Here is a 27179-nt window from a genome sequence, read left to right on the forward strand (position 1 = left end):
TGGTAAAGTGAGCTCTGTGACTGGACCATTGTTGTACTGCGTGGAAGTGGAGAGCCAGATCACCTGTAAGCATGTCAATCATTTATTAAAAGGGGGATACCCCAACAAAATGATGTTCCACCTGTAACCGTTACTGAACCAGTGGTTCCTGTTGAAGTTGCTCAACCAAGGACAGACATGCCTGAAGTCTCAGTCAGAGTCGAAGACACTGAGCTGCATGTGTCTAATGAGGTACCTGGTGTTAATGCGGTTCAAGAAGGATGTGTTTCCTACAAAAGAATCGGAAGTCATGGAGCTGTGATATTTCACACGGATCAGGAAACCACCTGAAAGACTGAACTTGTAATTTCATGAACTGTGTAATATTGTAATGTCATGAGATAAATATCCTTGTAAATACAAAATGTACAGAAAAGTTAAAGGGGGAGGAAAGTAGTGATTATAGTTTTGATAAAGGTAGGACTATAGCTTTAAGAATAATCATGTATTGTAAGATCGCATGATCTGTGTAAACCAATGGGTTAGCAGTGTGGGGAGCTTCTGGTGAGGAGTTCTTCTTTAGTTATTGAGTTTGATGCACACGTGTAGTTGCTGTCTTGTAAATAAAGTTAAATGTGCCCACTAAGAAAAGTTGTCTCAACTCTATAACAATCGCAAGCTGGTTCTACGCCATCATGAAACCAATCACGCCATATGGTCCACTCATACCACCGAACACGCCCGACACCATCGGGCATTGGAAATCCCGGCTGTTAACTTTTTTGGGTTATATCTTTATTTATTTAAATCTTTATGATTAATAGTCTCCATTGTAGGTTTTATATCTCAGAGTCATGCAGAGATGGCACATCAATTTCTTTTTGTGTAGGAACTTTATTGACACAAGGTTTTTTTAATGTCTGTTCCATGCTTGCAGCTTGCTTCCAAAAACTTTCACAGTGTGTTTACTTTTCTCTGAGTCCACACTCAGGCTTAACTAATCAAGTACAGTGAACATCATTAGGAAACAGACTCACATAATCAAACAGTGAACAATCGAAATTACACACATCACTGTCAACCACTGGTTAATTTCATTCTTCAGGTAAGAGAGATACACATAGTGGTCTCATGAAGATGTTAATGGATATAATGTTATTGGAAATTATAGTAAATTAGACATGTAGTAGGGTCTGTGTCTGTGGGTGTGAGTCTTAATTGGATTAAAGCCAGCTAACCTGGGTGCTTTGATATATAGTAGTTTTGGATGTTAAACAGGAAGGTAGAGGGTACATTTGAATTTTGTTGAATAAGCTATTCAAAAACTGGGGGTGAAATCTTGCACATAGCTAGGAGACACCAAGCAATATGTTTATATTACTAGTAAAATTGGTACTATGAAAGGGGTTCTATTGTTAGAAGAGGTAGAGTTCAAAGGGCCTGGTGATAAAATGAGAATTTGCAGACAAAGGGAAGGCTAGGTATATACAGAAAAAGAGTTTTGTGTATGTAGGTCAGAGGCATGCCACCTGCAAGCCTACAACTGTGTGAAGGATGCAAATTGAAAGGAACCTCATTTTGAATTTGTAAGATAAAATGTGCTTTGCCTGGTGTCTGTTTAAGTTTATGGGTCATTGTTGCATTGGTGAAGATTTACCTAGGAGTGATTAATTTAGGCATTTGTTTGAAAGTTGTTATGGTAGTAATTTGTAGACATGTGTATGTGTTTAATTCCTTGTTAAATTAATAAATGTTTAATTTAATTTATATAAAAACCTCTGACGGCTTGGTGGTTTCATTTCTGAATTTAGAGCTGCATCTCAAACATACCAATTGAAAATATAGGTTATGACAGTTGTTTAAAGTTTCCCTCTGGGATGTTAAATAACTCAGCCTTTACCAACTGCTGTGTCATAACAGTGAGCTGTAGACCTGTCCATGACCTCCTTCAGTAAGGTTGGAGGCATTCTGGTAGGATTTAGGTTCAGATGAACATACACTTCTGGCTGATCCCCACAGTGATTCCAAAGGACCAAGACAAAATTGGGAAATTAGTATTTACCTTCAAAGCTACTGTTTGAAGCTGCTTCTTTCTGGTGCCTTTTTCTATATTCGATCTCAGGATGCGGAAGTTGCTGGCAAGACTCCATATGTTGCCTTATTGCTCTGAGAAAGGGCAGTCCTAGTGGTGATGGTGCTCCCATATTTGTGCTCATTTGATTTTAACTCAGCAACAAGGGTAGAACAGCCATAAGCATCTAAGCCAGGATGCTGAGTGACATGAATGGGGTTGGTGTTGCCATGATATTGCTGCTCTTGTCCTTCATGATGGTAGGGATTGTGGCGTTCAGAGGTGCTGTTGAAGTGAGCTTGTCAGGGGCTTTGAACTGACCTGCTTTATCCTGCATGGTGTCATGCTTATTACAGTGGCTGTACCAGTCAGGATATGTGATAAGTATTCCACCAGGCTCTTGACATAAGCCTTGTAGGTGTTGCAGAAGCATTTTGGGGTTTAGAGGTGAGCCAATTGTGGCACAGCACCTAGTTTATTCCTTGCTTTTGCAGCTGTTATCTTGATATGACTGCTCCAATTAAGCTTTTGACCAGTGGCCACTTCCCCTCCCCCTCCCCCGGGTTGTTGAAGGTGGGGGACTTGGCAATGGTTGCGTTATTTGAAGTTTAGAGGGAGGTGCTGAGACCTTATATTTTATTAGGAATGGCCATGACTGTAGTTATGTGGCATGAAAGTGCATTAATCAGCCTCCTGCAGGCTGTCATCATCGGACAAGTTGTAAATGGTGCTGACCATTGTAAAACCATCAGTGAACAGCCCCACTCCTGATCTTGTATCAGAGGGAAGGACATGGATGCATCTGAGGACAGTTGGCTGAAAGACTCTGTGCCAGGTAAACTCATCAAGGCTATCCTGGAGCTTGATTATCAATCTGCAGTGATATTCCTGTGCATCAGATATGACTCCAGTAACTGGAGGATTGCCCATTGATCTCAGGTTTTCTCAGTTTCCTTGTTGGCATACTTATTTGGATGTTGTTTCAATGGTGAGAGAATGGGATGGAGTCCTTACAGGAAGCCATCTCTGCCATTTCCCTTCTTGCCTTTCAGTTTCTTGTTTTCATAACTGGATCAAGGCAGTGAAAAGGACTACTGAACATCAAGCCATTTTTTCCAGGATTGTTACTGACCTCATCTCCTCTGGAGATCTTCCTTCCACAGCTTCCAACCTGATAGTCTCCCAACCTCGGACGGCCCGCTTATACCTCCTACCCAAAATCCACAAACAGGACTGTCCCGGCAGACCGATCGTGTCAGCCTGTTCCTGCCCCACGGAACTCATTTCTCGCTATCTTGACTCCATTCTCTCTCCCCTTGTCCAGTCCCTTCCCACCTACATCCATGATTCCTCTGACACCCTATATCATATTAACAATTTCCAGTTCCCTGGCCCCAACCGCCTCCTCTTCACCATGGACGTCCAATCCCTCTACACCTCCATCCCCCACCGGGATGGTCTGATGGCCCTTAGCTTCTTCCTTGAACAGATGCGTGAACAATCCCCATCCACCACTACTCTCCTCCGTCTGGCTGAACTTGTTCTCACACTGAACAATTTCTCCTTAAACTCCTCTCACTTCCTCCAAATAAAAGGTGTGGCTATGGGTACCCACATGGGCCCCAGTTATGCCTGTCTCTTTATGGGGTATGTGGAACATTCCTTGTTCCAGTCCTACTCCGGCCCCCTCCCACAACTCTTTCTCCGGTACATCGATGATTACTTTGGTGCTGCTTCATGCTCTCGTCTTTTCACATGGTCTATCCCTGACACTTCCCTTCCCTTCCTTGACCTCACTGTCTCAATTTCTGGTGATAGACTGTCCACCAATATCCATTACAAGCCTACCGACTTCCACAGCGACCTCGACTACAGCTCCTCACTCCCCGCTTCCTGTAAGGATTCCATCCCATTCTCTCAGTTCCTTCGCCTCCGTCGCATCTGTTCTGATGATGCCACTTTCAAAAACTGTTCCTCTGACATGTCCTCCTTCTTCTATAACCGAGGTTTTCCACCCACAGTGGTTGACAGGGCCCTCAACCGTGTACAGCCCATCTCCCGCGCATCCGCCCTCACACCTTCTTCTCCCTCCCAGATACATGATAGGGTCCCCCTTGTCCTCACTTATCACCCCACCAGCCTCCGCATTCAAAGGATCATTTCCGCCAACTCCAGCATGATGCCACCACCAAACACATCTTCCCTTCACCCCCCCTGGTGGCATTGCATAGGGATCGTTCCCTCCGTGACACCCTGGTCCACTCCTCCCTCACCCCCTACACCTCAACCCCCACCCACGGCACCTTCTCATGCAACCGCAGAAGATGCAACACCTGCCCCTTTACTTCCCCTCTCCTCACCCTCCAAGGGCCCAAACACTCATTTCAAGTGAAGCAGCATTTCACTTGCACTTCCCTCAACTTAATCTACTGCATTCGTTGCTCCCAATGCGGTTTCCTCTACATTGGAGAGACCAAATGCAGACTGGGTGACCGCTTTGCAGAACACCTTCATTCTGTCTGCAAGCATTACCCAGACCTCCCTGTCGCTTGCCATTTCAACACTCCACCCTGCTCTCATGCCCACATGTCCGTCCTTGGCCTGCTGCATTGTTCCAGTGAAGCTCAACGCAAACTGGAGGAACAACACCTCATCTTCCGACTAGGCACTTTACAGCCTTCCGGACTGAATATTGAGTTCAACAATTTTAGATCATGAACTCGCTCCTCCATCCTCACCCCCTTTCTGATTTTTCCCCCTCCTTTTTGTTTTTCCAATAATTTATATAGATTTTTCTTTTCCCACCTATTTCCATTATTTTTAAATGTATTTCCATCCATTGTTTTATCTCTACCTTTTAGCTTTTTTCGATTCCTTCACCCCACCCCCACTAGGGCCATCTGTACCTTGCTTGTCCTGCTTTCTACCTTTAATTAGCACATTCCCTTAGATAATATCACCACCTTCAACACCTCTTTGTCCTTTTGTTTGTGACATCTTTTGGTTATCTCTACCTATCACTGGCCCTCTATCCAGCTCTCTTGTCCCAACCCCCACCCCTCCCCCTTAAACCAGCTTATATTTCACCCCTTTTCGATCTTTCCTTAGTTCTGTTGAAGAGTCATGTGGACTCGAAACGTTAACTGTGTTCCTTTCCACAGATGCTGCCAGACCTGCTGAGTTTTTCCAGGTATTTTTGTTTTTATTTTCGATTTCCAGCATCCGCAGTTTTTTGCTTTTATCTTCAGCTGAATGGTTGTGTAGCACCCAACCTGAGGATCAGCGAGCAGGCAGCTTTTATTGGTGGTAATGATTACTTCCCCACCACTTATCTGATAGTTAGGAGGAGACTGATGTGGTGATAATTGCCTGGGTTGGATTTGTCTTGTATTTTGTGGATAAAATATACCTGGGAACATTGGTGGATAGATGTCAGTGGCATAGCTGCACTAGAATATCTTTGCTGTGGTGTTTGGCATAGCTCTTCAGTATCAAAGCTAGTCCCCTCAAGACACATGACCCTCGCTATGCCCAGTGCACTCGGATGCTTTGTAAAGAAAAGTGGAACGAATACATTCGACTGAATGTTGATCTTGAGGACTTTGAAAGGAAGCAGGGTTGGATTGTCCATTTGAAACATGTGGCTGATGAAGATTTGAAACACCTCCAGCTTTGTTTCTACACTTGAGTGCTATAGTTAAGGATGGGAATGTAGATGGAACCACCCCCCCGCCCTCCCCCATTACTCCTTCCATCAATTGTAAGATTGTTCACCAATATTCTCAAGTGCATGTGGTAGGGCTACAGAATCTTGTGAGGAACCTTGGTGAAATAACTTATAACAATATTTCATGACAAACTTCAGCACGATGCTGCATTTTTTTTCTGTTATAAAGAGCTTTCACCGTACATTCCTGTGTTGATCTTCCATTCAAACTATTCTCAATAGGGTTTGTAGAAACACGCTCTGGGAGGTTTCTTAGTCAAACAAAACAAACTTTATTTACACGAGAGCTTCCATGGCTGCTTGTATCCAGCCAACCTTTCATGCAGCCATTTTTTTCCTAGGAAACCCATCTGTAGAATTTATTCCCCCGCGCTAGCCATACATTGGTTGAACAAATCATGTGACCCCTACTCAGTTGAATTGATCTTAAAGTGACAGTCATCACATGGGTTCTGTAGAAATTGTTCAGCAAACATCTCCATGGGTACCACTAATTCTGTTGTTTGGCCAATATATTAGGATTCATGCTTGGATGTTGAGGGTAGGACTTTGATTTACTCAGCTTTGTCTCTCCTGCCACGAAGATCCATTTGAAATGGCAACATTTATCCTGGCTAGAGGAGCACCATGTGCTGATAAAAAGTAAGGGGAGAATTTTCTCCCCGTCGAGGAGGGTTGTGTGGGGGCGGGCGCACAGCTGATTGGCGCCCCCGATTGGCTGGGTGCCGCCATTTTATGTGGGCGGGCCAATGATGCACACCTGGAGCCACTGTGCGCTCCCTGTGCGAGGGGCGGGGGGGGGGGGTTGCCTGAGTCAGGGGTGCATGCGCGCAAAAGAGCGCAGAAATCACCCTGAGGTACAGAGGTGCCTCAGGGAGATTGTTTTAAGTTTAAACAGTTTAATGAAGTGTTAAAAAAAAAATTAATGACATGTCTCCTCATGTGAAACTGTCACATGAGCTGGGACATGTGCATTAATTTTAATAAAAAATTTTCTGAAAATTTTAAATCATTCGTGAAACCTCATCCCGCCCGTGGATGAGGTTCCATGAAAAATGTGAAGGCCACCTGGACTCTTCGCCTGCCCACCAACCTTAAGATTGGACGAGTAGCTCAGCTGATTGCCTTAATTGCTTTTTAACAGGCCTTTGACAGTTCGGCAGGCATGCAGCCGAGTTGGCTACGCGCCCGCCGAACTGAAAATCTAAATGACGCGCGGTGACGTCGGGACGTACACCCGACATCACCCTGCGTCATTTTACGCCTCGGCAAGTGGGCCCCGCCCCCGCTCACTGAGCCAAAGATTCTGCCCTAAGAGTGGAATGACAACAGGGCACTGTGATGGTAATTAAATCCTCTGTTATTCTGGCTGTTGGCTCAACCAAGAAAAAATTTCTCTTGTTAACAGCAAAACATACAAGTCAGAGCCACAGGGGGATAATGTCCTTTAATGACAACATGTAAAACATGTTAATAGACAATCTACTGCAAATATTGTTGCAAGATCTACTAAATGGATTTGTGTAGCACAATATTGCAATTGCTATGCAGTAATCTTCTTCTTAAAATTCATAAATGATTGTATATTGGCATATATGGCATGGCATAAATATTAGCAATCATCAAGTTAATTGCAAAGTCATTTAGCACTCTAATGCTAATCTGCTAATCTCACTTGGTGTGAACACAAGCTACATTGAATTTATAGAATATCAGAGCTCCATTATTCTCATACAATTTAAGTTTGTGTATTAATAACTGCCCTCATTTTCTAAATAAACTCAAGCGAATAGCTTGTTGTGACTTCTTCTGTTCGTCAAAGATTAAATCAACTCTTTGTTTCAAGCTTCCCATATAATCAACTTTTAGGCAAGAGGGGTAAACAGCCAACCTCAGCCTCCTCGGTCTCTGTGTAAAGAAACTGATTTCTCCTTTTATTTCCGTTCTTGTGGGTAAATGCTTATTTCCCGCTTTTGTGTTCTCTTTCCTCTCTTCCCCCAATACTAGGATTAAGATCCAGAATTTACCATTGCTGTGCCCTACCACTCCAGATTGCCTGTGGAAATTTGTGCAGAGTGATTTAACTATGCATAAATCACTTTATTTCTGCTACATTAATCCTGCTTCAGCTGAATTTAAATAGGATGGGCATAGAATAGAAACTGACACATCCGTACCTAAGGAGTCCTGAAGTGTTGGAGATACCATAATTCAGGTTAGACATTAAAATCGAGCCCATCTGCACCTTCTAATGCTTCAGGGGGATATTAAAGATCTTGTGGTATCACATGGTCAAAATACTGTCGTCGTTGTCATCAGCTGTCCCTTGATTCGAGGGTGACAACTACTGAGGGTTGCAAGTTTCTGTCAGTTGTGACTGCACAAGCTGATTCTCAACATGGGTCTGTAATAGATCAACTGGCGATTCAGCTTACAGCTGTTTCTAGATTCTTACTGCATGCAAAGCAGGTGCCAGATTCACCTGCATAACCACAGTAACTGCACTTCAATGTCATTCATTACATGTGAGACACTGTACGTGTAAGAATGTTAGTGTTGGTTACATTGCTGATTTTACTCCAGACATTTTTCTCTGAACTCGTAACTCAGGTGATTCCATCACTTTCAATGAACCAAAGTGTGCTTTGAGCCTGATCAACTTATTGGCTTTATCACTGTGAGCTAAGCATAAACTTCTTTAAACTTTTGAAGGTGGTAGAAGAAATACTCCACTTGACCCATAGCTTTATGTATAAACTGCCAAAGAGATTTTTAAAATAGTAAATGGCTAAGCGAAAAATAGTATAGGTGAACTGTATATTTACATTCATTGTAGAATTAGCTGCCGCATGCATCTGCTGCATTCATTTTCAGTGTGAACTTGATTTTGCTCAAGATCTCTGGGTTAACCGTATGTAACAGTTTACTGCTGACATTGGAATGTAGGAACAGGTGTTGTCTCTATGGAGACATTGGTGCTGTGCTCATATCATCAGACTAGTAATCCAGAGGCCCAGGCTGATGCTCTGGGAACACAGGTTCAAATCCCACCATGGTAGCTGTTGGAATTTAAAATCAATAAATTAGTGAAAAAAAAGTTTGGAATGTAAACTATTCTCAGTAATAAAGACCATGAAGTCATTATTGATTGTTACAAAACTCAACTGGTTCACTAATGTCCTTTAGGGAAGGAAATCTGCCATCCTTACCTGGTCTGGCCTACATGCAACTCCAGACCCACAACAATGTCGTTGACTCTTAACTGCCACCAGGGATTGACAACTAATGCTGGCATTGCCAATGAAACCCACATCCCAAGAAAGAATATACGTTAAAAACAGCCCCTCCGGCATGTCCCCTCGCCATTCAATGAAATCATGGCTGACCTGACTTCAAATACCTAGGCTTGCCTCTTACCCAATAATTTTTCTTTTATTCGTTCATGGGATCTGGGCTTCGTTGGCTGGGCCAGCATTTATTTCCCGTCCCTAGTCGCTCTTGAGAAGGTGGTGGTAAGCTGCCTTCTCAAACCGCTGTAGTCCATGTGGTGTAGATACACACAGACAGTGCTGTTAGGAAGGGAGTTCCAGGATTTTGACCGAGCGACAGTGAAGAAACGGTGATTTATTTCCAAGTCCGGATGGTGAGTGGCTTGGAGGGGAACTTCCAGGTGGCGGTGTTCCCATCAATCGGCAGCCCTTGTCCTTCTAGATGGTAGTGGTTGTGGGTTTGGAAGGAGCCTTGGTGAATTCCTGCAGTGCATCTTGTAGGTGGTACACACTGCTGCTACTGTGTGTCGGTGGTGGAGGGAATGAATGTTTGTGAATGTGGTGCCAATCAAGTGGGCTGCTTTGTCCTGGATGGTGTCGGAGCTTCTTGAGTGCTGTGGGAGCTGCACTCATCCAGGCAAGTGGGGAGTATTCCATCACACTCCTGACATGTGCCTTGTAGATTGTGGACAGTCACTTTGGGAAGTCAGGAGGTGAGTTACTCGTTGCACGATTCCTAGCCTCTGACCTGCTCTTGTAGCCACAGTATTTATATGGCTGGTCCAGTTTGGTTTCTGGTCAATGGTAACCCCCAGAATGTTGATAGTGGGGGATTCAATGATGGTAATGTCATTGAATGTCAAGGGGTGATGGTCATATTCTCTCTCGGTGGAGATGGTCATTGCTTGGCACTTGTGTGGCGTGAATGTTACTTGCCACCTGTCAGCCCAAGCCTGGATATTGTCCAGGTCTTGCTGTATTTGGACATGGACTGCTTCAGTATCTGAGGAGTCGCGAATGGCGCTGAACATTGTGCAATCATGAGCGAACATCCCCACTTCTGACTTTATGATGGAAGGAAGGTCATTGATGAAGCAGCTGAAGATGGTTGGACCGCGGACTACCCTGAGGAATTCCTGCATTGATGTCCTGGAGCTGAGATGACTGACCTGCAACAACCACAACCATCTTCCTTTGTGCTCGGTATGACTCCAACTAATGGAGAGTTTCCCCCCTGATTCCCATTGACTCCAGTTTTGCTCGGGCTCCTTGATGCCACACTCGGTCAAATGCGGCCTTGATGTCAAGGGCAGTCCAACTCATTTTGATTGTACAATAGGCCCAGAAAGGACATTGAGGGTAATTCTGACTTTGCAGGGTAATACAACTCAGCTAATACTGGATCAACTGCCAACTCTACACCTTTGCTGATTTTGGGAGTGATATATAATGAGAGGCTGATCCAATATCGACCATTTACACAATCCACCAAAGTCAAAATTACACTCATCATGTCTCTAATAAGTACACAAGGGAGGTGCATGCTATTCAATTCAAATACAAGCATCTTGTAGGCTTTGTTTGTGTATATGTTTTCTCTGGCAGCTGTTTGAGTTCAGAAGATCCACATTTAAATTTATTTTGCACCAGTCAAATTTTATTACTGGCCTCAACCTGCATTTTTCCAATTGAATAGTATTCTGAAGTTGTCAGGGTGAGATTGAGGGACCAAGGAGATTCTTTGGAAGGATTTGTAAAGAGTATGGTATGCCTAATGAATCTGGTTAAATTGTTGAAAGTAGTGACTAAAGTAGTGAACAGGGACTTCCATGTCTGTGGAAGTTATTTATCTGAGACTTGCAGAAGGCATTTGAGAAAGCCCCTCATAGGAGGCTGGTAGCTAAAGTTGAAACTCATGGAATTGAAGGCAGATTATTGACCTGTTTTGGGCATTGCTTGAGTGACAGGAAACAGAGAACAGAGATAATGGCCTGATACTCTAATTGGTAATATGCGACGAGTGGTGTCCCTCAAGGATCCGTGTTGGGGCCTTGACTGTTCACAATATTTAATTATGGCTTAGATGATGGAATCAAAATCCACATATCCAAATTTTCTGATGACACAAAGAGAGGCCGCATTGCAAGCAGCGTTGATGGAAGCATAAAATTATAAAGAGATATTAATAGATTACATGAATGGACAAAACTATGGCAAATAGATTTCAATGCAGACAAACGTGAAGATATAGCAGATATTTTCTAAATGGGTAAAAGCTAGAAACAGAGAGCATTGAAGACCCTGGACTTCCATTGGATTGGTCCATGGTTATGCTTAGCAAAGTACTGCTGTGGTCTTGTACAGAATGGCTGACCAGCAAACTCCCCCACTCTTACCACCTACCATCAGGCACATTGGAAGGATTTACAGGCTGATAATCAGCCTGTTTGGCCACATTATGGACACACCTTCTGTGGTCATCAAGTCCTGAAGTGGAATTTGAACCCGCAGCTCCTGGCCCTAATGTCAGGATGCTACCACTGCACCACAAGACCTCCCTTTTGGTCCATAAGCAATTGGAGGTAAAGAGAAAGTAAAAAAAAACCAAAACCAAGATGCATCTTAGACAAAAATATTTCATTTTTGTTACAATCATTTTCGTTATTTTCAGATGTTTTTATATGTCTTACAAAAACTCTCCCCACTGCCGCTTCCACCTCCCCCCCACAACCCCACCCAAAGATATACCGTTTTATTACAAGAAGAGATTGTATAAGAGAGTGATCACTTATGTGATGTGTCAATAAACAGAGTGGACATGGGAAAGCATTCCCAATTCACAGAGTCTAAAAAAAGCTTCTGGTTGTTCATACTTTGATACCTGTATAGTAAAGATGGAACTTAAAAATAAATAAATAAACTCAAAAGAAAACTTTGCAACAGCTGAGGAAAAAAAAGACTCATGCTTTTTATATGCTGTAACTGGGAAGAGCTATCCTGCAGTAATCTAAAGATGGGCTCTCCACAGAAATTAAAAAGCATTTTCTCACTCTTAGTTTAATATGCTTTAAATTCCTCAGCAAAATTTAAAATTCTTTTAAAATCTAGTAGAATTGAATAAATACTCATTAGACTGGTTAAGAACTTGATGTGCAAGTAGTGACATATTTCCTGGTTCTTTGAAGTACATGACAAATAAAACAGTCTAAGATTTCTGCCATTCAAACACAGACAGACCATTTCAATTTCACTGTGAACTGCATCTGCCTGTATAGGGAGCTATGGAATTCTGTCATGATGAATGAGATTGAACAGACATTCCGACTGAGAAATGCTTGGGAAAGTGTAATTTTCTGCTGGGCAACAGCATGGAAGAAGATTCACTCTGGAGGGAGACATTGATTGAAAATACAAGTCACCTTCTGCTTTGCAGTCCTGAAGCAGATGGTAATGACTTGATTGGCTGACACAAGCAGCAAACCTGACCTCAACTGAGTAACTACAGCGTCCTTTAAACTGCAGTTTCAGGGAAAGTGTTTTGATTTTCAAAGCATTGCTATGCCAATGTGAAGCTAGTAGTTTATTTCCATGAGGCTAAATGCTGCATAATTTTTAAATATTGATTAGGTATGTTTTTTCATACTGCTAATCCATGATAATACAGAAGGAACATTACAAACATGAACTGGTGGAAGCTAAATGCTCAAATGAAAAATTGTGAATTTGACTGTGTAGTCATAGCATTATTTTTTGCTCCAAATCTTCCACCAGTACAGACCTACCGCTGAGGAATAGTAATTGTTAATCTTATCCAGCTTAGTGGAGCACCATTCCTTGACTGTGTTTGCTCAGTGCAGCACCAGGTAGCTTCTGAATTTAAAAAGACCTATAGTTCTGGGGATGGGTTGGGCGTGCAAGTCTAGACAATGCACACAATGGTCAATCCTCAACTCTTGCACACGCACAGTAAATATGAAGTATTAGCTGTTAGAAGTAAATGGAAATTAATTAGTTTTAAAATGTTAAACTGTTTACCCTGTATTTTGAAACACTTAGCTTAAACCTTCCATTCCCAAAATTCATAATTATGGGTTTTTTGCATTAGAATGTTTAGATTTTCTAGTATTGACCAGAAATGAATCAATTGGAGCAAACCTGGCATTATGTATTGTACAAAGCAACACCCAAATCTCCATTGGGCCTAGAAGTATAAGGACTACTGTTTGACCTAATAACCAGTTCTCTAAACGGTTTGATCAAATATCGGAATGTTACAAACTGGTTTTGATTGGTCAAATCAGGCTAGGCACTGTTTATCAACAGCGGTTAAAATGTGTCTTTCTTGTTGCAAGCTCCGATTCAGTCAGGTGACTTGATCAGATGTATTTACGTGTTACTTCATGATGAGCTGTTAAACTGCGGCTTGAAATCACTTTGCTGGGAGTGTACTCTAGGCCTCCAAATAGGCAGGGGGAGATAGCGGAGCAGATATGTAGGCAAATTTCAGAGAAGTGTAAAAATAATAGGGTAATAATAATAGGGGATTTCAACTTCTGCAATATTAACTGGGATAGTCTTAGTGTGAAAGGCTGAGAGGGGGTGGAATTCTTAAAGTGCATCCAGGTGAGCTTTTTGATCCAGCACATAGAAAGTTCTACAAGAGAAGGGGCGGTACTGGATCTAATCTTAGTGAATGAGGCTGGGCAAGTGGTAGAAGTGTCAGCAGGGGAGCATTTTGGGGATAGTGACCATAACTCTGTAAGCTTTAAGGTAATTTTGGAAAAGGACAAAGATGGACCGGAAATAAACGTACTGGGCTGGGGGAAGGCCGATTTCAATATGATAAGATAGGATCTGGCCAAAGTGGACTTGGAGCAGCAACTTGTAGGAAAATCTACATCAGACCCGTGGGGGTAATTCAAAATGAAAATAGTGAGAGTTCAGGGCCAGCATGTACCCGTAAAGGTGAAGGGTAGAACCAACAAGTCCAGGGAACAAGGCTATAGGCCAAGTGCTGGTAAATGGGATTAGGTAGGAAGATGAGATGTTTATCACGTGCCAGTGCAGACTTGATGGGCCAAAGGGCCTCTTCTGCACTGTGTGATTCTGTCTGTACACTGAGGTGAACCTAAAACATTGCACAGCAGGTTTTGAACCTCGAGTCCTCTTGGGACCCTGACCAATTTTTACACCTCAAATGATACCAGTGTAGAAAGAAACAGATTATCTGGCCATTTGTTTAATTGATATGGGACTTTGCTAAGTGCAAATTGTCCACCATTTCCTCACCATTACAACAGTGACTACTCTTCAAAAGTACTTGAATGGCTTTGAATGGCTATAAAGTATCCAAGGATGTCATGAACAATGCTTTAGAAATTTAAGTTTACATGTTTGGAAATCCAGTTGCTAAACCTCAAATGTTCACTTCTACTTTATAGTTGTTTAACTGTGACATACTGGCTCCTGGAAAGTTAAAGCTTACAGAACTAAAATCCTCCATATCTGCATAAGCTATTCTTTGGTATAGAATCATTGAATAGTTACAACTGTAACCATTTGGCCCGCCATGTCTGTGCTGTCTCCCTGAAGGAGCAATTCACCTAGAGCCACTCTCCCTCCCCCTCCCCTGCACATTCTTCCTTTTAAGATAATAAATATTGGGAAAATGTAACAAAAAAAGAATAATCCATAAAGAAGACCATTGTTTTGATTTTTGATCACAAGTGCTAAATGATTTGGTTATTATTTCTTGTTTATTCTCTTCTTGTTGCATCTTTTCTCAGGGTGACTGGCTTTCAACTTCCATCACCAATTGTCAGCACAGGCTCAATCCTTACCCTCTGGTTCACCACAGATTTTGCTGTCAGCGCACAAGGATTCAAGGCTGTTTATGAAGGTAGAACTGTTACCATCGTGTTAACCTGCTTAACTGCTGTGTTCTTACATTATTGAAAGTCTTACTTTTTCTGACCTGGAATATAAATGTTTCTGGTTGTAATGCACACACGTTTTTCACCATGTTCAACACATGCTTAAATTCAAAAATAATAAGCGGAAAGCAAAGGGTTCCTCCAATGACTGGATGAGTGAGTTAAGCCTTGGATATGCCAAGTTGGTTCATCTCAGCTAGGGCAGCAGTTGCTAAAATTGGCCTCAGTTCCTTTGGGTTATGAAGAGAACTCGGCAGAACTTTGACTGCAGCTTGTGGTCAAGTGACCCCCTTAGTGGAAATGCACACGTGTAGATATCAGGTGTGGGCAGATTGAGGCTCAAGCGGCCTTCTGATAACCATGGCTCTATTTTCCACCCTCCAAACCCAATTTCAGGAAGTTGTAAGAGAAACTGCTCTACCAGCTCAGTGTTCTCACCACCACTTCCAGGATTTCCAGTTTTGAAAAAAGGACAGATATTGAACACATTCACCCAAATTTGGATGGGCATATTCAAGTTAGAGGCGCATGATGGAAAAACCTTACCTCAAGGATTTGTCGTCATTATGCTTTACCATTTTTGGGTATCTGAGATCCCAGATGTCCCTGATAACTAGCATTACTACAGCTGTACGAGGGGAGGTTGCCGGATTGAGTTTCAAGGACTCCCTTGCCTAATGCAATCTGTCACTAAGCCTGCCACCAACGTGAGCCCAGTAGATCTGCTGGAGTCAGCACTCGCTAAGACCGACACCAACCTGACTGGAAAAGCCCTGTCCTCCCTGTGGAGCGGACTGAGGTACTACAGATCGACACTCTTGAAACCATAAGCCCAGCAAGAAATCAATGCCATCAGGGGAGGAAAATATTAGTGAAAAACAGAAAAGACAATTTCACAATGCAGAGATCCGGCGAGAGAAAGCCAATAATAATACGCAATTGTTCTTTTTTTTCATTTATCACATTCATTATTAGATTAATAAGAAAATATAATCGCTTGGCAAGCTGGAGAAATATTTCTGCTATTTGCAGCCTGGAAATTAAAAATGGCAACATTCCAGCTCTTGCTTTTAGATTACAATTCAGGATCACTAATCATTAAGTTTATCTGTGGAGTTCTAGTGCTTCTTGATCTTTTCCTCTTGATTATAATTGATGATCCCCTGCATGAAAGATAACGAAACGGAAGTAAAACATACCAGTGTGCTCTTGTCATTGATAAGTTGTGCACAAGGAAGTTAACGAAAAAAGATCTGACTCCTGTCTATCCTGGTAAACCAAAAGGAGGGTCACTGCACAAATCCAAGAACATGACAAATCCAGAAATAGGTATAGATTTGATGTAAATTCTCCTTCAATGACATTGCCTTGGGAGGGAGGTTATACAACAATCATAAGCTCTAACCATTTGAATCCAAGAAAGAGTAAAGAACTGCGAGATAAGGTGGCTGAATTCAAGTTCGGCAGCAGAGGAACGAATGGTCCAATTTTTAGAAGTTATGAGTCTTGAGAGATTGAGATCAGCTGGATGTAAAGGTGCTGCAAAGAGAAGGTGAGGAGTTAGCTGAAAGAAAGAAATGCCATACTGAGAAATCAATGCAAGGCATGTTCAATCCGCAGAAGTAGCTCGACTGAGATGTGGAGAGTCAGTTCCATTGGTTGCATGCTTGGGCATCTTCTGTGTCCTCACACAAACCCATTTAAAAGTGGAATCTTTGCAAACTAATATAATTACTTGGGGAATAATTTTCTGAATCTTGAAAGGGCAAAATTCACCATATTAATCAATGCATTAGCTTCCCCCTTGACCCTTCCTATTTTGGTAGATCCTTTCCTCAAACCCATGAGTGAATGGAAAATAACTCATCCTCAGACAAAAAGATATGGAGAAAATTACCCAAAAATGTGGATAATTTATTTGTAACTATATTTGCATTTCTCTCATCACTTATTTGCTTAAAGCCACAAAGGAAATGAAAAAAGTGAAAGGCTTAATGGAAAATGTAACTGAATATTTTTTACAAAGGGCAATCTTTTTAAGATATTGCTTTTACCAAGCCTTCTGTCTCAATTCCTGAATTTTGCTGATTGGTCTTGATGTTACTTCACAAGGCATAAACTGTAGATTTGTGCTCACATCAACAAGGTACATCTACAGAAATACCCAATGCAAAAATAACATCCTGGTGTTTACAGCAAAAAGAAACATACTTCAAATATCACAGTATCTGGGGAGATGATGGCGTAATGGCAATGTCACTGGATGAGTAATCCAGAGGCCTAGACTAATACTCTGGGGACATGGTTCAAATCCCACCATGGCAGCTGGTGGAATTTAAATTAAATTAACAAATCTGGAATTAAAAGCTAGCCTCAGTTATGGTGACCATAACCCATCTGGTTCACTAATGTCCTTTAGGGAAGGAAATCTGCCATCCTTACCTGGCCTGGCATATGTGTGAATCCAGACTTACAGCTATGTGGTTGACTGCCCTCTGAAATGGCCTAGCAAGCCACTCACTTCAAGGGCAATTGGGGATGGGCAACAAATGCTGGCCTTGCCAGTGATGCCCACATCCCATGAAGGAATAAAGAACAAGTATCAAATGTTCGATGATGTCAAAGAGCAATTTCTCTCGGCTTTTTCATTTTGACAGCACGAAGAATTAGATGTGTAATTTTGCAATACAATGATGAATGATGACTTTGTCTTCAGCATTCAAAATCTGGGCTTTTGTCACTCGCAAGATGAAAAATTAGTGAATGCCTTGTGCCTGAATCAAAAGACATAACATTCTTATCCCAACACACGGAACAGGATGGCTATTTTATCTCTTTCTCTGAAGGGAATGCTTGTTTTCCTGAACTTTTAGAGGCATTCATTGAAACAATTGTGGACACAAAACTTGTTTAGTTGTGCATTTTAAGCCTTAATTGAACTAATTAGTTGATGAATACTTAATAGGTAGTGTTAGTGTGGAGCATATTCTGCTAAAGGTCCATAATATCAGCACATAAAATGAATGTGAAATAAGTCAACAAGCTCTGTGGTTTACATTAGTCACAGACTTGGTTTGTTTATTATAAACCACATGAAATATATATTTATTCAAATATGTAAATATTACAACATATGAAGCCAGGAACAACTCACACCTATATTGATCTCATTATGGGTCAGTGAATTTATATTAGCTTGTGGTGGTGCCTTGACATTAACTCATGATGTTGCATTGATCTGTATTAATAATATGTTGACCTGTAGTGTTAAATTAATTTCAAACTGTGTGTGTTGAATAGTCTGCAGCTGCTGATGTTGGATAGGCCGCACCAATGATGAAAAATTTACAATGGTCTTTGATCCTGAATAGATTTCAGTTCAAAATTATGAATTTTCCACAGAATATGATGCTGAATGTAAAGTGCATGCTGAATTGAAATGTAAATTGTTTGCACTATATACATCCCAACTACAAGCCGAAAAATCAAAGCGGCCACTTTATAAACTGTGCCTTATTGAAAACGTTTCCAAAGGACTTAAGAATCATATAGCCCAGGATTAACAGCACAGGAAGCTTTGATGACTGAAGATGGTAGCTCCCAGCATAACACAAGTCTAGTGATGTTGAACTGTTTGTTATTTAAATCATGTCAAGATATATTTTTGTTTTGAGCCAGTATTGTTCAGTTCTATTCAATCTGAAAACAGTTAGAGCCTCACAAATTAAATTTTTGCTCCTATCTGTTTTAAATATTAGACTCTTAATGCTTTTGATGTGAATGTTGCATTTCAAAACTGCACTCTAATGATTAGTTTAAATAATCAGGATTTGTTCAATTAACTATTCTGATTTGCTTCATTTGAAAAGCTATCCCTACGAATAAAGAGAATGGAAATTGCATAAAAGCAAATAAACCTGGGGCAGAATTGATGTGGGGGGGACGGGGAGCGGTGGGCGGGGAACGGGGGGCGGGGGGCGGGGAGCGGGGGTGGGGGGGCGGGGAGCGGGGTGCAGGGGGGTGGGGAGCGGGGCGCGGGCCCCGCACATCCGCGCATAAAATGACGCACGGTGATGTCAGGCAAGCGTCCCTACGTCACTGTGCACCATCGCAATATTTCTCTGGGTGGGCACACGATGAAGTCCGACGCGTGCCCGCAATTAATTAACGGGCTAGTTAAAGCCCTTTATTTGTCAATCAACGGCAATTTATAGGTGCCCGTGCGATCTTCGGGTTGGCGCAAGGGCGCAGTGGGCAGGCAGGTAAGAGACTTTCTATGAACTTCATCCACAGGCTGGATAAGAGGGCTCAGTGGGGTCGTGAATCTGGTCTGTGAGTATTTATTAGAAAAAGTATTTTAAACTTGCCTGTGTGATCTGCAGTAGTTCAGAACAAATTCCAGCAGCTTTCTGTGTACTTTGAACCTTCAGGTCAGCACTCTGCAGTCAGGAATCTTTATCAGGCCTGCAGCTTTCCGAAGGCCTCCATTTAGCCTGGGTATGGGATCTGACATGTCCACTGGAGGCAGCTCCTCTGAGGAGGAAGGGAGGGCTAGAAGGAGGAGGAGGCCAGGAGTGCACATTCAGCCTCCAGGGGAGCCACCTTTGGGAGTACAGGCACAGGCACTAGGGGCACAGGGCCAAAAGATAGTCCAAGGTGGAAGGGGCTGCAGAAGATGCCACTATCCTGCTGCCAGGGTATACAGGCGGCGAAGCAGCTACCTCAATATGTCTGAGGTGCAGTGCCAAAGGAGGCTCCGACTATCATGGGAGACAGTCAACTATATCTGTCAGATGATTGGCCCTGAGATCTCCCCTAACTGTGTGGGTGGACACCCCATGCCAGCGGCTCTGAAGGTCACAGTTGCCCTCCACTTCTATGCCTCTGGTTCCTTCCTGGGCTCAGTGGGTGATCTTTGCGGTGTCTCCCAATCAGCTGTCCATATTTGTGTTAAGCAGGTCACAGATGCTCTGTTCAGACGGGCATTGACCTTCATCCACTTCCGCTGGGATGAGGCAAACCAGGCACAGCGAGCCAGAGGCATCCCAGCGATTGCTGGCTTCCCCCGCGTCCAGGGTGCAATAGACTGTACACATGTGGCCATCAAGGCGCCAGCAGGTGAGCCCGGTGCCTTCGTCAACTGGAAGGGCTTCCACTCCATGAACGTGCAGATAGTGTGTGACCACAGGATGCAGATTCTACAAGTCTGTGCAAGGTACCCAGGCAGCTCCCATGATGCCTACATCCTCAGACACTCCCAGGTGCCGGGGCTCTTCAGTGCTCCAGCCCGGCTGGATGGTTGGCTGCTGGGTGACAAGGGCTATCCCCTCAGAAGGTGGCTCATGATGCCACTCTGCCATCCAATATCAGAAGCTGAGAATAGGAGCCATGCCTCCATAAGGGCTGTGGTGGAGAGAGCCATTGGTCTTCTCAAAATGCGCTTCCAATGCCTGGACCGCTCATGGGGCACATTTCAGTAGCCCCCCAGATTGTGTGTCGGTGATAGTGGTTGCATACTGCGCTCTACACAATCTTGCGCTGGAAAGGGAGGACGCAGTGGACGATGAAGCAGTAGCTGTGGCTGCACACGATGAGTCCAGCACTGGTTCGAGGATGAGGAAGCACAGGGGAATGCTGAGGGGGTAGACGCTGACTCGGGATTACACCAAGGAGGCAGGGACACCCGGGATGCTTTAACCCAACGAACCTTCAGCTAGCTCAACACAAATGGATCAGCAGGACCAGCCTTGTCTGGCGCTTCCATACTCGGCACCTAAGTGCTAAATCTGCCAGGTCATCAGTAGGAACTAAGGGCTTTGGACATAAACTTAAATGTCCAAACAAACATTCATGACATTTATCTTAAACATACACATGCAGAACAAACAAACCACCCTCAGCCATGGTCACACATCTGATTTTTAATTTTGACACCAGATGTTCTCCCAATTGCAAAACAATACTATAAGCAAGCAAAAATAAATTATAAGGACCTAATCTTGGGCCAACACAAAAGCACCAGTGATAAACCCGTGGTGTGCCTAATGTGCCTTACGTTTCTGTTTGCGGGTGCTACGAATTGGTGCTGTCCCATCGCTTGGAGTGACATCCGAGGCAGCCTGCTGACTCTGCTGTCCTGTTGGCCTCAATGACCTTGGCAGTTGTCGTCTGGCCCGTGGAGCGTGTGCTGGGCCCGCCTGGGAGGAATCTGCCAGTTCCACAGCTGGCATCTCCCCAGTCGTCACAGCCTCACTGGATGAAACGGTCACTGGGAGAGGGACGGAGGAGCTGGTGCCCTTATCCGGAGCGCCCTGAGAGGAGCTCGCAGCGACGACAGGCAGCTGCTGCGCCGATGTGAGGTCGCCTCGGACCTCCCTGCTCACCGTGGATGGATAGGCAACGAGCTGGGAAGCTTGAAGCCCACACCATCTCCCACATTGGCACTAACCAGCTGTGGCCAATGCCGCTGTGAGGGCTTGCAGGTCCAAGAATAACCTCAGAAGGACCTGATTGTTCTCCTGGAGGTGCCTCTCCATGAGAGTCGCCACTTTCTCCATGGAGGAAGCATGACACCCTGCCATGAGGCTCTTTGCATCAGTGATGCTCCACGTTGACTCCTCCACCACGGAGATCAAGTGAAGCATAGCCTCATGTATCACACAGATGCTCCCGCACATCCGGCCGCATTTCCTGCAGCTGCTGCGTTGCAGACGACTCCAGAGGCACATCATCAGGCACCGACTGAGCATTTGCCTGGTCCCCTGCAGTCCTCCGACTGCTGGCGCTATTGGCACTCTCTGTCTCTGCCAGCTCCTGCAGCAAATGTGAAGTGCCCTCACCACTGTGCCCTGTGACACTAGCCGACGTTCCAAATCCCACTGAGGTGCTAGTACTTGCGTTGGTAACTGCCTTGCAGAAATAGTGTGACACAGGTGGTACTTGAGGGCCCTTAGCTGTGAGAGGGGGCATCTGCAGCTCCTCCTGCCGGCCATGCTCTGATGATGCTGAAATGAACAACAAGGGCAGTGGATCAGTTAGCATGCGCACAGTGACAAACTTCATCCCTTTCCCTCTGGATCATTTTGTGATCAAGCTTACAGAACCAATGGACACGAACGTTGGTGTGGTGGTAAATAGTAAGGAGGATAGCCTTACATTACAGGCGGATATAGACGGGCTGATCAGATGGGCTGATGAGTGCCAAATGGAATGTAATGTGGATAAGTGTGAGGTGATGCACTTGGGCAGGACAAACAAGGCACGGGAATACACAAGGAATGGTAGGACCGTGGGAAGTAATGAGGATCAGAGGGACCTTGGTGTGCATGTCGACTGGTCTCTTAAGGTAGCGGGACAGGTACATAAGGTGTTTAAGAAGGCATATGCCATACTTGCCTTTATTAGCTGAGGCATAGAATATAGGAGCAGGGAGGTAATGTTCCAATAACAGAAAATGCTGCTTAGGCCACAGCTACAGTACTGTGTGCAGTTCTGAAATGCACTTTATGGGCAGGATGTGATTGCAGTGGAGAGAGTGCAAAGGACGTTTACCAGGATGTTGCCTGGCCTGGAGAGTTTCAGTTATGAGGAGAGATTGTATAGACTGGGGTTATTTCCCCTGGAGCAGAGGAGATTGAGGGGGGACATGAGGGAGGTGTATAAACTTGTGAGGGGCATAGATAGGGTAGACAGGAAGGATCTTTTCCCCTTGGTGGATGGATCAGTAACCAGGGGGCATAGATTTAAGGTAAGGGGCAGGAGGTTTACAGGGGATGTGATGAGCAACTTTTGCACATGGAGGGTGGTGGGAATCTGGAACGCACTGCCTGAAGGGTGGTAGACGCAGAAACTCTCATAACATGTGATAAGTATTTGGATGTGCACTTGCGATGCCATGGCATACAAGGCCATGGGCATAGTGCTGGAAAATTGGATTAGAAGACTTAGGTACATGTTTGACGCGCGCATCCTCGAAGAGCCGAAGGACCTTTCTCTCTGATCCACACCTCTGACTCTATCACTCCGTGACCGAGCAATGTTGCAACAATAACAAATTAAACAATCATCAGTGCTATGGATATTGGGAGGACATTGCAGATCTCACTGTTGGCCTCAAATACCTGGCCGCTCCACCCCAGCCTCACCAGTTGACCTGGGCAAATGGCACCTCTCAAGCTCAAGGGCTTCCTGCTCGAAGCAGCTTAAGATAAGGTGTGCCTGGCTGCCTCCAGTCCTCACACGCTCCAAGGCATTATGAACATTCTTCTCCTGAGAAAGCGAGAACACCATTCATTACGGAAAATTGCACATGGACTCTGCACGCATACGCGGCACCCGAACCACAGTGGGCCATATCAGGCCTCCAGTGCCTCCTCTCCCCACTACTGCTGATCCCTCACACAAAGATAGTACGCCTGCTCCCAACCCCCCCAATGGCCACCTTGGACACATGCTGCGTACATCACTTTAGAAACCACATGGTATTTGCTTTCATAGCAACTATAAGCAGCATCGAGGGCAGCAACTGGTTCTTGGCCACGACACGCTGAAGCTCCCCTTCCACCATAAGACATGTGTTGGAGTTCTGAGTATACGTCTAGCTGCAGGTTGCCCCCAGACTAGTCATGTGCGACTAAGAGATGGTGCAGGGGAAAACTCATTTCCTCATGAACCATTCAGGCTGATCTAAGCATGGGCACTATCTGCTTGCCCACCCAGCATAGGAAAAATGCCCAAATGATTCAATGCAGTCAAGACAGTAAGACAGGGGAGGCTACCTACTGGATTAAATGACCAATGCCAACATGGTACTCACCCTGCCAGAGCACAACAAATCATTAAAGCGCTTATGGCACTGGATCCAGGTGCGCTGCACCACATGGAGGGAGCTCACCACCTCCGCCACCTCCTCCCAGGCACATTTGATCATGTGGGGGGGCCTCCTCCTCCCATCCTGGGGGACCAACACCTCCCACCGTGCTGCCACCTCCTCGAGGAGGGCAGCAAGGCAGTCATCAGAAAAGCGAGGGGCGCATTGGCCCCCCTGCTGGCCTACCCTACAGCCTGCCCTGCTCCTCTGCCCTTCCCTCCAGCCTGGGCTGCTCAGCCGATCCCCTGTGGTGCGCCCTAGAACTGGACATTGTCAGCAGCCTACAGGAGGCTGCCAGGCCTTCCTTTAAACAGACTGCTGGGCGCCATTGGACCCAGTGATCTGTACACGCCCACCGCCGCCTGCACACTCCCACTATCCACAGGAGTCGGCAAATACGCTGGGCGGGCCTTAATTGGCCCGCCCGCATAAAATGGCGGCGCAGACCCGATCGCGGGCCCCAATTGGGCCCCGGTCCGCACCTGCTCTCCTCCCCCTGACAACGGAAAGTTCTGCCCCTGGAATCAGTAATTATTATGAAACCAATTGATGCTCAAAAGTATTTTTCCAAGTTGCTTTGGTGGCGGCTGTGCTGTGTTTCAATTCACAACCCTTGGTATTTCTAACAAGTGAATTTATAGCATAATAAATACATTAAAACATTACTTAAACCAAAAACGCTAAACTTACCATAACTGTATCCATTGTATTGTAGAACTATCTGCACCAACTTCCCCCAAACTGGCCTTTACACTTTGGAAACAGCAGGTTTGTGCTGTGGTTAAAATGGGCTGGAATCATCTGATACAGTATTTCCAAACCTATAAAATCTTTTGATTTCGCGCCTTTTCTTTCATGTTCTTAGAACAGAGCTCATGATGGAAACAAGTTAAAAAGGGAAAGAAACACAGAATGTAAGAGGAAGGGCATCTGTCAACCCAAGTGTATTTATACATTTCAGCTGCATTTGTTCAGTTTATGATCGCACTTTCTGAAGCTCATTGTGAACTTTCTGAGACACAACAGCCCAGATCTTCCAACCCCAACAGCAGTGAATGCTGAGACGTTCACTGCTATTGAAAGTCACAATGGCTTTGGATGTTCCAGGGTGCCAGTTTACACCGGAACCAGGAACTCTTGATACCTCAAGAAATGGCCTCATGGGAACCCTCACTGACATGTCATCATTTAACTTTGGGCAGTTTGCCCTATGGATGCCCTGGTATTTATACAGATTTACTGAGAGCTGTCTCTAGCAGGCAGAAAGCCTGCTCAGGAGTGCAGCTCTAAATAAATTAGGTGGAGAGTCAAAGCACTCCAGCACCAATGGCAACCCAGATGCTGCTCACCCCACCCCCAACAGAGCACAACCCTCCCTGAGACTCACCCACCCGACACAGCTCAGCCCCTGGACATAGCTCACCATCCTCTCCAATACCTCACCAGCACCCCATCCCCCCATCCCCCCGAACCCACCCCCGACACAGGTCACCACCCCCCGACAATGTTCATCCCTGACACAATCCAACCCTCTCCCGACAGTATGCTCCTGCCCCCGTGCCATCTGACAATGCTCACCCTCCCTTGCACTCTCAAAACTGCTCAGCCCACCGCCCCTCCCAAAAAAACGCTCAACAACAACTCGCCACCACCCCCCACTCTCCACCACCACCTGCACCCCTGACAATGCTCAGACCCACCATTCACACTCCCCCATTACTGGCTCACCTTTTGGAATCCCTGGCTGCTGTGGCTGATGTCGGAATGGAGTCAGCATTGTCAGGGGTGGGGGTCTGGAGGATGAGCATTGTTGGGCGGGGGGGTGGGTGAGCATTGTGGGGGGGCGCATGGCAGATGGAACAGTGTCAGGAGTGCAGGGTTGTCGGGGGGGATCCTCATAAAGGCATGGACATTTAAAAACTGCAAGTCAATGAACTGAAGGCAGATCTTTAGGGCGTGTCTTCAGCTCATGATGAAGAAAGGGGCTTGTCTCTTTTGGAATTGAACCTCGCCACTCGGCCTCCCATTCTGCTCGTCACTGGATCAAGCTGGATCCGAGAGAGGAAGGTCCAAAAGCTCCAGTGTAATAAGGTCAGGCTGCATTTTTAAACAGGGTCAGCGGCATGTGCTCCCACTCCACTGCTGACCAGAAGATCTGAAGTATATTGAACCATTTTACTTGCAGGTAGGGGAGGGATGGGTGGGGTGGAGGTTGCCACACAATTATAGTGTCAGATTTCTGAACCTTTACATGTTTCAAATACATATTGACTGAAAGATTTGGAATGCTGTGTCAGCATTACACAAGTTACGGTCGCTTTCTTTTTGTCAGATCAAAATTTTATTGGATGTTCGTGTTGGAGAGCTTCATTCATTTATTGTGAATTATGTCAGTGCTCTGAATTCAGATTGAGTGGCTTTTCTGATTTTACAATCTGAAAACAACACTCATAAAGGTGGTACCACGCGGTTAAGTTTACTGAATGAAGTCCAAGGCCAGGGTCGTGTAATTTGGTAATACCACATTCCACACAGGCAGGGGTTAAAGAATTTATCCTGACTTCATCTCTGTCGCACAGTCCCACTGATAATATGACATACCGTACTGTCATTGGCATGCTGAATTTAGGAAGCATGTCCCACACATCAGAATGTTAAGAAATGGCCTGAAAGAATACCAAGCCCACTAACAAATATATTTAAATAAAGTTCCAAATGGTTTGAGGTAGGAGCTGGTAATGCTGATATTCTTCACTCCTCCATAATTTTACATGATTTCAAATGCTTGCAATGGATTGCCATCCACTTTTATGATTGGGATCAACCAATTAATTAACTTGATTTGAAACTCTTTATTATTGGGTTACGAGGCCTAAGTACTGCGATACTCCGTTGACAGTTGGCAGAGGAGGGAGGGGTGGGCAGGGTGGCAGGGATAAAAGCTGGCGACATTAATGAAAGAAATATGAGAGGAGGTACTCAAGCCTGAGGTACTAAACCCTTTGATTTTGTCCACATGCAAACTGCAGGACATCAACTTTATTATATGACACATTGTAAATATTCAGAATAATGCTCCTGTTGATGTTAAACTGTCTATCCTCTCATTCATTTCAAGAAAAGCTACAGGAGATCAACTTGTGTGCTTATATGAGTGCTGTAAAAACATCGTTGTGAAACATGTACATTTTCATCACATTTTTAGAAAACAATATTTTTCCCAAATAAAGCTAACCTGATTCAGGGGTTCTCCTCCACTCCTCCATCACCCCCTACACCTCAACCCCCTCCCACGGCACCTTCCCATGCAACCGCAGAAGGTGCAACACCT

At 44.6% G+C, this 27179-nt stretch overlaps 1 protein-coding gene across 1 annotated transcript in view; it reads left to right on the forward strand.

The window, feature by feature from the left end:
- Positions 1-27179, forward strand: part of LOC144680673 (CUB and sushi domain-containing protein 1-like) — a 2611816-nt gene that overhangs the window by 609138 nt on the left and 1975499 nt on the right. The window contains exon 3 of the mRNA XM_078541910.1: positions 14833-14945. Within this exon, the coding sequence (XP_078398036.1) occupies positions 14833-14945 (113 nt within the window). The remainder of the gene's footprint in view (positions 1-14832; positions 14946-27179) is intronic.

Source organism: Cetorhinus maximus, chromosome 5 (assembly GCF_964194155.1).
Source record: "Cetorhinus maximus chromosome 5, sCetMax3.hap1.1, whole genome shotgun sequence".
Lineage (NCBI taxonomy): Eukaryota > Metazoa > Chordata > Chondrichthyes > Lamniformes > Cetorhinidae > Cetorhinus > Cetorhinus maximus.